The 10,959-nt window shown below is 47.8% G+C and overlaps 1 protein-coding gene across 2 annotated transcripts; it reads right to left on the bottom strand.

The window, feature by feature from the left end:
• Positions 1–1,881: 1,881 nt before the first annotated feature.
• On the bottom strand, positions 1,882–9,615 carry RCAN3 (RCAN family member 3). Of its 2 annotated transcripts, XM_066204458.1 has the most exons (6): positions 9,501–9,615; positions 8,546–8,583; positions 6,417–6,661; positions 5,356–5,529; positions 4,696–4,867; positions 1,882–3,934 (listed from the first exon to the last, which is right to left on the bottom strand). In XM_066204458.1, exons 3-6 carry the CDS (start codon positions 6,609–6,611, stop codon positions 3,726–3,728), a joined length of 750 nt encoding a protein of 249 aa, XP_066060555.1. In that variant the 5' UTR covers positions 6,612–6,661; positions 8,546–8,583; positions 9,501–9,615; the 3' UTR covers positions 1,882–3,725. The 2 variants fall into 2 exon arrangements, with proteins under 2 accessions (XP_066060555.1, XP_066060556.1); XM_066204459.1 differs by lacking the exon at positions 8,546–8,583.
• Between the last annotated feature and the right edge of the window lie 1,344 nt (positions 9,616–10,959).

Consider the following 10,959-nt stretch of genomic DNA (forward strand, 5'->3'; position numbering starts at 1 on the left):
AAGTAAAAGCAAATGTGAATTCCCAAAGCCTCTGGGACTTTCCCAAGGGTTTGTCCCTCACCAGGTCCTAAATTTATAGCCATTGACTATGAGCTAGAGCCACACACCAGGTTTATACACTGTTAGGTGTATAAATACATTTGTATAATGTATGAATAAATGTTTATACACTGTTACTCTGAAGCTCTGCTGCCAACATCAGTGACCCCGTTTGCAAGCACCCATTAAAGGAGGACCAAAGGATGCTCTGGGATGCTCCAGAAAAATCCTGGTGATGTTAATGGACATCAAAGGACAAAACACAACACTGGATTAACTCCTGGCTCACTACAGCATTACCAACCCCTAGGAGGTGGCACAGCCTTACAAGGTGTGGAGAATTTACCATGGAGCCGGTTTTGACTCCTCCTGGAACACCAGCTCAGCTCCCAGCTCTGCTGGTTCATCTGCAGTTTGCCTACACCTGGCAGGGCAGAGCCTGGAGTGTCTCAGTGAGAACAAAGAGGGAGCAGATAGCACAGCAGATTTCAAGACCAACTGAAAATTCATCATGATTGAGTTTGGAACTGTATTGTGAAATCAGGCCCTCGGTGATCTCCACCCACTCACAGCCTCAGAAATAATTACCAGACCCCCCAGGAGGGATGGAGGGAGCAGAGGTGACCTGTCCCAGCAGGAGGGCACAGCTCAACCCCCCCAATCCCTGCTCCTGTGATCCCAACACAGAGCTGTAGAGGACAGGAATTGGTTATTTTTGTGTTTTATGTAAGAGCAAACCAGACTGCCAGAACGTCTTTCCCACTGCCTCACCCCAGTCCTGCTGATGGTTGGAATATGTTCCCTTCACCAGGGGAATCAAACATTCCCTCTGCAAGCCTGAGCATGCCAAAGTGTTACAGTACAGAGACTTGGTTCAGGATTTTAACACATTAGGTAACATCTAAAATACAGTGCTTTCTACTTCTGAGACCCTGCTCTTGTTTTATGGAGAAATCAGACCCTGTGAACCCTCTCTGGAACACACTCACTCACCTCTCAGGGTCAATACCTACAGGAGAAATCTTTTCTCTTGCTCTCTATTTCCTCCAAGAGGATGAAGCTTGGCTGGGGTCTCTTTCCACACCAGGAACCTCTCCTAGCAAGTTTTACACTGAGAGGGGAGCAAATAAACCAACCCCAGTTAGATTCACAAACCAGCCTTCTGTTCTGGGCTCAAAAACATCCCAAATCCAAACCCAGACAAAAATGGAAATTAATCCTTTCAGGGAATAAATGAAGCAAATGGAATTTTATGCCCAGGATCTTTCCAGGGGAAGCAGTTCAGTGACAAGGCAGAATGAGGATCTGCAATCACAACTTCGCAGCTATTATAAAACCAAAGTCCTCCCATTACTCCAGAACACAAAGAAACACCACATATTTCAGCTGCTGCTCAAGGATAACGTTTTAAAGGAATTTGGGGTATTTATTTATACAAAGTGCAAGCTCAGAAAGGGCTGAGTTGGTGCCTCTGTGCAAGCTTTGCTGCTAAAAACAGCCCTTCCCAGCAGGTCAGTGATTAGGAGAAACAGGTTCTGGTGGAGGGAATAAAGCAAACCCCAGCCTCATTTGCCAAGGCAGGCTGTCACCCTGGAGAGGAGCAGAATCACTTCTGATATTGAGCAATGGCTTCAGTAAGGCTTTGAAGCCTCTGTTTGGCTCCTCCTTCCCCCCCCAGAGTGGTCCCTGCAAGGATCCCAAATCCCTGCCGTGGGTCCCTGCCACCCCCAGCTGCCAGGCACATCGAGTCCCCTGCCCATGAGAACATCCCAACTGAAACCACCCTGAAAAAATCTCAATGTCCCCCTTGTCCAGCATGGAACACAGTTCAAATCCCAAGTGTGAATGGCACTGCATTGTTTTATTTGAAGTGTCTTTACACAATGGAAAGTGCTGGAATGTTGTTCCACATTTTACACATTTATACATCAACAACATCACACTCGATTCTCCTTATAAAACTGTTTCTGAAGGTTTTCCACTTACACCTACTTACAGCAACTCCTACACTGGGGTAGAAAAGAAATAATTTAAAAAATAGAAACACCACAGAGAATCCAACCCGGACTTCTGGAATTTCAAAAATCCACAAGCCTGCTGGATAACACAGGTTTTTGTTGGGTTTTTTACCTTTGTTTTAATTCCATGGAAAAGTGAGACAGTGAAGCCGGGCTTGGAGTGATTTCAATTCCTGAAGAGATACATAAATATCACACCTGTGATAGATGGACAAACCCCATTTACCTTTTTACTGTGTCCTATTCCTGCCTCTGGAGCAAGGACCTGCCTGCAGGATCCCACTTTGGAGCTGGTGGCAGGAGGGATCCTGAGCAGGCACAACACAGAACTGAAAACCTCCACATCCATGAGAATCCCTGCCCACTCCTTTTCCCCCTGCTGTCAGTCAAGTGAAAACACTTTTGGAAGTTCAAGAAGCACGTCAGGTACAACTGAAACACACTGAAATGAACCTGAAAAAATCTGAATTTCAGAATGATTTCTACACGGGAGCATCAGCAGCCTGGTTTTGTTCACAAATCATTTTATCTTGTTAAATAGAAAAAAAAGAAGAATCTGTCTAGACTAAAAAAGTTTGGCTATAAAATAGCAGAAAAGCACAGGAGCAGGTGTTGTTATACCAAGGCATATTTTCCTCCTACTAAAACACGTAACACAAGATCACAAAATCAAAGGTCTGTATTCTAAAAGATGCATCCTGGTCTCAGAAGCAGCAGATGCTCTGTCAGACACACAGGAGGCCACACAGAAAAAGTCTTCATGAAAAACAGCAAACAAGGGCTGAAACTGCATAAAAACTGGCTAAGCCAGGCAACTGATTGTCTTTGAAAATACAAAACAGACCGGAGAAGTTAACAATTAACCCTTGGATGTTTTAGCTCCTGCCAGGGCCTAACAGTCACTGGATTTATTCAGGCCTGGAGGCCGTCCCGAGGACTGGAGAGGAATAAACACCCCCAGATTGTCAGAGAGGATCAGACACAACACACTCAACAGCTGGATCCGTATTTCACACTACCACTGTAATTAACTCCTAACTGGGTGTCAGTGCACCACTGCAGACACCAGAGCAGGAGTGTTTGTGATAAACTCTGAGCTTCTTCCCCTGGTGTTCGCCTCCCTGTAGTCAGCACCCCTCCCTGAATTCAGCTCCTCCATGTATTTGTGCCTCATGCCAAACTACAAACACACACCTGGTGTTTCTGTGCAAAGCCAAGGTTAACCCTCACTTCAGCTGGCAAGGAATCTGAGCAGAGAGAGTGCATCTCACTTGTGTTTAACACTAGAGTAACTGGAAGCTGTTGGACAGATCAGCTTTTAACTGCTGTACAAGGAACTTGCTGGAACCCACTCGTGACAGGAGGAGATTATTTCAGCACTTGGAACATCACACTGTACAACAGAGAGCAAAGGGCGACATCTTAAAAAACCAAAACACGGCCAGACTCCCTAACTGTCACTATTTCAAGTCAGGTGGATTTGCTACACTCGGGGGGGAGGACTAGTCCCTAAAATTAAAGTGCTTTTCAGAGCATTGGCATCCAAAATCTTGAACATGAGAGAGACAACTACAAGTCAGATCTGTAGTGACCTAGAGCAGCAGCACAGACAGCAACACAAGGACTGGCCGGGTGCCTGGTGCTGGTCCCACGAGGAGCAGCTCAGCTCTAACAGGGCGTTGTCCCCCCCACCTCCAGGGCACACTCGAAGGCTTTGGAGTCACTCAGGATGGTGGGGGGCGGGTCTGGGCGCCGCGTCTGCAGGATCTTCTGTCGGGGGCTCTTCATCTCCTCCTCCTCCTCCGTCTCGCTCTCGCACACGTGCACGACCACGCTGGGGGTGGAGTCTGTCCCTGCGTGCAGCTCGTACTTCTCCCCTGAGAGCAGCCAGCGAGAGGCGGGTTAAAACAGCGCCAAGGAAAAGCATTGAGCGCAAAAACCCCTTAAAAACTTCAACAACACAACCGAATAATTCATTCCCATCCCATCTTTAGTGTGCTCAACCTCCACTCTTCACCAAACCTCTGAAATGCCTTAAAACAGTTCCTGTAGCAGTCACAGCACACTTTGAATAGAATCAATCTTTTAATCAACATTTAGAGGAAGGGAGGGATGTAAAAAACTCCCAGGAAGACATCAGAACACAAGCAGCAAACACATTTCTAAGTGACATCATTTGTGCTGTATATTTCTGTGACATTGGTAAATTAAAAGCTACAAAAGCATTTGGGTGCATCAAGCTTCCCCATTTCCTGCTTTGCACAGCAAGAAAACACCACGTTTCCCAGGAAGGCTTAGAAAGAAGCTGATGATTAAACCCAAAAAGTCCATATTGGCTTCCAGACATCCTTAACAGCTGGAGCTGCTCATCTGCAAGAGACTGAACTTCTCACTTCTCTGATTGTTTGTTCCTTAACCCTGAGGCTCTGACAAAATTCAATATATGAGTGTGATGGAGCCACTCCTTCACAGTCCAGTCCTGTGCTACACTTCCAATCAGTTAATTAATTAAGTGGTGGATCATTTCATTCAAGTAAGAAACATCACATAAAAGAGACTCGGTCTCTTCTCACGGAAAAGGACAAGTAGATAAACTTTTGAAGGGAAGTACCAAACAAAAGCAGGTAAATGTCCCTACCTGGCCCCAGCTTGGAGACAGCACAGAGCAGGTCATAGTTGATCAGAGGAGTTGCATCTTCACTCTGTTTCCAGCCCACTGGGGGAGAGGCAGGGGGGGAAATCAGGAACTGTTTCACAGGTTGTGGAGGAAGGAGGTAGGACTTGTCCCCAATTTCACTGGACACCTGCACCTGCAGGCAAAGCCAGAAGACACAGAGCACAAATATTAATTCCCTTTTTATTTGGTTTATTTCCCCACTAATGCACATCCATGCCCTGCACTTAATTCAGCCCAGCTTTAAAAAACAAAATGAGTTCAGCTCTTGCTACAACACCTCCGGGAACTGCTGCAGCTCAGAACCTGTGCAGGGGCTGCTGTGGGACCTGTGCCAACACACCAGGGACAAAGCACCTCTGAGAAAGAGAATTTGGGACCCACTTAGTTTGTTTCAGCCCCTCTGTGTGTCTGGGGGAAGGTGGTTTGGTCACTGCACAGAGACTGTCCTGTCGCAGCCAATCTCAGCTCAAGATGAAAAACAAAACTGTGCCCTAAAATTCTGACACAGCTCAGTGTAGAACAATGAGGCGATTTCAGATATTAACCCCAAATGAAGCTCATGGGCAAAGGAGGAGTAAAGAAACAAGGGCAGAGGTGCAAGATCTGTGTGTCCCACTGTACCTGTGCAAAGTAAAGCTTCAGCTTCTTCCCGCTGAACTCGGTCTCGTGCAGCTCTATCCGAGCTCGTGCCGCTGCCTCGGGGTTGCTGAAGTTTATCCTCACCCTCCTGAAGCTCTTGAACAGCTGGAACGTCACCTGCTCATCATAGACTGTGAAAAGGGCTTCAAACCTTTCCTGGGGAGAAGCACAAACATTCTCCAGATGCAAAATGAGCCTTCTCACTCTGTGAAAAGATGTTTTCCTTTGCTCTCCTCTCCCAAATGCTATCCATGTTCTGAATTGCCTCAACCTGCACATTCCGCACCTCCCTCCTTGCTTGTCAACCCACACCCAGGGCAGCAGAGCTTTGTCTCACTGCTTACATCTGGATTCCAAGAGCAAACCGGTGTGAATGAGCCCAGAAACTCTGAATACACAAAGTGCCACCTAGTGAGAGCTGCTCGGAGGTGCACGTCTCCAAAAACACTGGTACTTGCACACGATTTTCATCGAGGATCTACAAAAACACTCTGCAAATCGGGTAAATTTTGCATTATATAAACCAAAGTATTGATTATGGAAGGAAAATGTCAAAATTATCAGCACGAGTATGATAATTAATACAAAAAATTTTGTCTCTTCCACAGTAAACACAAAATCAAAAAAAAATGGAAAAAAAATATCCATGGTTTATTGAACACAGAATCTTAACCTCAAGTTCCTTAAAGATTGGTAACTGCATTGTAAAGAAAATCAATTTCATGGTTCTGAAATCCAATTAATAATTTTCAATTATGAAATTCAATTAATTTACCAGCTCTCTGATCCACAAGAGACCTCATTTACAGATTATTTATTTAGATAAAGAGAAAAAATAGTAATGATCAGAAGAGCTTTTCATGGGAGCAGCATTATTGTCTATTAATGGCCAGAGAAGTGTGGTATCATCTGCCTGGGGTAACTGCCCTGAGCTCACCAGGAGAATACTCTGGGTTGGGTTTTTCCTCAATTAGAATGTGCTCAAAATCCACACCCTGAAAATTCAGACAAAAATGTTCAGTGAAACACTGAGAACACCTCACCTTCTCCTCCTGCACCTCGAACACAGCCTCGTGGACACTGCAAGCAAAGAGCGAGGTAGGCAAGTCACTTAAATCCATCATCTCTTCCAAATCCTCTTCATTTTCTCCAAAAATCATCTGCTCCTCCTCCTCCTGGTCGCTGCTGTACAGGTCTGACTGGCTGTCACTCCAGGACCTCATGGAATCCCTGAGCATCCTTCCCCCCCCTGCAGCTCCTGCCTCAGGTGCCAGCTTCCAGCAGGGCCCTGCCAGCCAAAAACACAAAAACAAATGTGAGGATGCCACGTCTCCCTGCTGCCACTGTCAAAGGCAAATGATTGCACAAAGGAAGAGCAGGAATCAACGTGAAATTTGTTCTGTCCTGCTGCTCTTGCATTATCAGCAGGAATCAGCAGCACCATGTCCCCCTGCTGAGGATGGAGGGAGGACTCTGCTGTTCCATCTAAAGGAAGATAAAGACACCCCGTCAAGAAACTGCAATTTCTCCTCCCTTGACTCTGACAGGAATCCAAAATGACAGCACTGTTCCAGAAGCTTTTCTCCATGACACACTTTACAGTGAGCAACTATTTCTTGTTTAATAATTAAAACCATTTCCTGAGTAATCAGAGCAGTCCTCTGGTATCTGAAAAAATAACTTTATTTCATCAATGGGAGCACGTGGACAAAGTTAAATCATCTGTCCAAAGCCTCTCCAAGCCAACAAAATCTAAAATCTCCTGATGTAAGGAAATGTCTTTCTCCTACACCTTTCCCATAGGTAAGAGTACCTACAGACAGCAACAGACACATCAAGGAAGACAAAAAAAAATGCAAAGAAGCAAGAGACTAAATACAAAACATCAGGGAGACTATTTTTCATACAATAGAAAAGATTTTACTGGGGTGGATCTTCTGCCACTCATCCCTGCAAAACTCCTCAGGTTTTCACACTGCTGTGTTGAGAGAAAAGCTGCACCAGATCTGGGTTTGGAAAGAGTGATAAATTGTGACACTAAAAAAAAGGTAGTAAATATATGATGTTTTACTGGCAATGATCTCATCTGAATATTTGCCTGATGAGGGGGGATTAACTGGGTTAATGACAGTGACGGCCCCAGTGACACCATCCCAAACCCATGCACACGCCTGGGGAGCTCAATTCTGCTGCCCAGCATGGCAGGAAGGATGGAAATTTGGGAAAAAAGGCAGCTGGTGGAAACCTCAGTCCTTGTGCCTGCTGATTCATGCAAGGAGGGAAGAGAAAAGGAACAAAACTGCACCAAAATGGTGAAAACAAAAGGCACCATCTGGCTCTGAGGAGATCTGGGCTCATCCAAACAGGACCAGGACAGACACCCACGTCCAGCCAAGCCCTGGTGGACTGAGAGCAACATTCCAGCCTTGGCCTGGTTTGGATCCCACATTCCTGAGCATTCCTGAGGGATCAAACCAGCCAACCCACACACACTGCTCCCAAAGGACGGGGACACCTCCAACAAGGAGAGAGCAATACTGGCAGAAAAAAGAGAGTTTGGAAAGTCACCTCAAATATTTGAATGAATGGTGAACCAAACATGGAGTGAGGAGCACCCAGAGCAACTCGAAATTTGGTCAGTGCAAAACAAAGTCAGGGCAGCAGTGAGATGAAAGCAAACCCAGGTGTGAGAGCTCAGCACAGACTGCTTCTGCAGAGAACACTGGCCTATAGAGGCTACTGCAATCATATTGTATCTTTTTCTTTCTCTAATTAAGATTTCATCACAGTTCTGTTCTTCTTAAGCATGAACCTACATGGTTAATACTGTTTCTGTTGTTTTTTCCTCAGGTAACTCATTTTTCATTACTTCACCCACATCAATTCAAAACACCTGATTGGTGAGCAAGGCAAAAAAAATCTCCAACAGCCCCCTGACATCAGGATGAGACAGGTGAGACTCAGGTATGAATATTAATTAAGAAGTACAGTGAGAAGCAGCCCTGTGAGAAGCGTTATTTGAATAGGCTGGGTAGAACTATTTACTGTGCAATTATTAGAAAGCATCAAAATCAGGAAAAGGACACTCCAAACTTGACAGGTGCAAGAATGTGATTATCAGTGCAACAGCCAAACTGCTCTGCTTCAGGAAAAAGGGAATTTCTTCACTTACCTCCTTGGAAAGGTGAGAGATTCCTATTTATAAATTGTCTGATAGGAAAGGAGATATGCAAATCTAAGTTATTTATTAGAATCAGCTTATTCTTATCATAGTATTAACAGCAATAAAATTATAAGCAATTTCATTGCAATACACATTAGCAAACTATCGGATCACTCGCTCCCTCACAGATTTCAGATTAATTCACAATTTAAAGGATCCCAAGAACTAAAGCCACTGGGATCAGACCTTTCACTAAAGCCTTTCTTCTGAGCATTAACACCTGCTTATCATTTAAATACCAGCTGGCAGGGAAACACTTCGAAACAAACTCCCCAACTTCACAGAAGGCTAAAAATCATCTGAAATGAAAGCAAAGCAGCTTCTGCCATGGGGAGCTGTAGCTCTTCACCAGCACCGGGGAGTTTTCCTTGGCATCCTCTGGACCAGCAGCTCGTTCATAGTCACATCCCATCGCTCAGGGATGTAAGGACTGGAAACGGCGTGGCAATTTCCACAGGAACACTTAAATCGGCTCTGATAGGGAGCGCACAGGAAAAGATCCTTCCCTGGGAGGGTGGGCAGGCCTGGCACAGGGTGCCCGGAGCGGCTGTGGCTGTCCCTGGATCCCTGGCAGTGCCCAAGGCCAGGCTGGACGGGGCTTGGAGCAGCCTGGGACAGCGGGAGGTGTCCCTGCCATGACAGCGGTGACACTGGAGGGGCTTTAACCCTTCCCACCCAAACCCCTCCACGCTTCCAAACCCTGGGGCTGAGCCCGCAGAGCGCACGGAGCTGCCCTGGCTCAAACCAACCCGGGGCGGCGGCCGGAGCCTTGGCGTTCTTTCATTCCAAACCCCAAACCCTCCGTCTCCGCCCTGACCGAGATGAAAACAACTTCCCCGCCCGCACCCGGACCCGCGGCACGGCCCGGCCCGGCCCGGCTCCGGCGGGGCCGCTCTCAGCTCACCTGCGGACGGCTCTGCCCCAGGGGCGGCGGGGACGCGCAGGGTCCGTGTGGGGCGGCGGGAGCGCGCAGCGCCCGCGGCGGTCCGGCAGAGGCGGCGGGAGCGCGCAGCGCCCGCGGGAGCCGGGGCGGGGCGGCGGCGGGAACGCGCCTGCGCGCGCGCCCCCCCCGGGGAGCCGAGGGGGCGTGTGAGGGGGCTCCGTGACCCGGATGGAGAGAGGGGAGGGACGGGGAAGGGGGAATGGCGGGGAGAGCCCGTTCCCTGAGGGGCCCGCCGCCGCCTCCCCGGGGCGCCTCAGGCGCCCCAAAAGCGCTCCGGGGACCCTCGGTGGCTGTGGGGCCCTGAGCCAGCCCACCGCCCGCCGCGGCTGTCCCATTCGCTGTGGGAACGGCTGAGCTCAGGGCCGTGAGAATTAGTTTAAAAATGCAGCAAATCGCCGTCGGAGCAGCGCATGGACGAGGGGTTGGCGGCTGGTGTGGAGGAAGGAGCTGCCCAGAGCAGCCCTGGCTGCCCCGGGATCCCTGGCAGTGTCCGAGGCCAGGCTGGATGGAGCTCGGAGCAGCCTGGGACAGGGGGAGCTGTCCCTGCCATGGCACGGGTGGCACTGGAGGAGCTTCAGGTCCCTTTAAAGCCAAACCAGTGTGGGATTCTTTGATTCTTCCCTTGGCATTAATCGGGATGGCTCTGCCATCAGCCTCGGGCAGCTGCCAGCTGGGAAACAGTGACAGTTTGTGTCCTCCTCGGAGTAAATCACAGCTTAATCCAGCCATGAGATGGTGTCAGACGGCCATCATCCGAGCCGGGTGAGACAGCAGTGCCTGTGCACGTTTACCTCTAAAGAGAGCACAAACCAACATCCTTCCTTTGGTTTTTCACAAAAAAAACCCCCACAGAATTACTGAATTTCACCAACACAAATATTGAGTTCAACAGCTTCATCCTCACTTGGAAAGATGAAAGACATAAGACAGCGTGGGCTTGTGATAGGAGTAGTGAAATTTCTGTGGCTGAAATATTTTGTTTTAAATTTCAGAAACAGACAGAGAGTGACGCTGAACTGAGCTTCTCTGCCAGGTGATTTGTCCACCTTTCCCTCATAAAACAGTCCAGCAGATCTCACTGTAGGAAGGTAAGATCAGTCTTCCCTGTCCAGGTAAAGGGATTCTGCAATTTAGATGCAGTGCAAATTCAGGTGGTAACAGGTTACTCTCCATCCTGTCAGCCCTTCCTTGCTGCAATCTCCTGCTTTATCGATTCAATACCACATTTTCTTCCCTGGCCAACAAGAGATTCTGCTTTAAAACCACAAACTCCGACATTTATGTCCATTTCAGTGGCATTTACAATAGCCTGTCTCCTGCAATAACACCTCGTTTGTAGCACTCCTGTAACACTCCTGACATCAATGGCACATCTTCGTATCGGCATTTCAAACACTTGTAACATAAGCCACTAACCCTG

This window comes from Chamaea fasciata, unplaced genomic scaffold (assembly GCF_029207755.1).
Source record: "Chamaea fasciata isolate MVZ Bird 193981 ecotype frontalis unplaced genomic scaffold, bChaFas1.0.hap1 SCAF_26, whole genome shotgun sequence".
In the NCBI taxonomy this organism is placed as follows: Eukaryota; Metazoa; Chordata; class Aves; order Passeriformes; family Sylviidae; genus Chamaea; species Chamaea fasciata.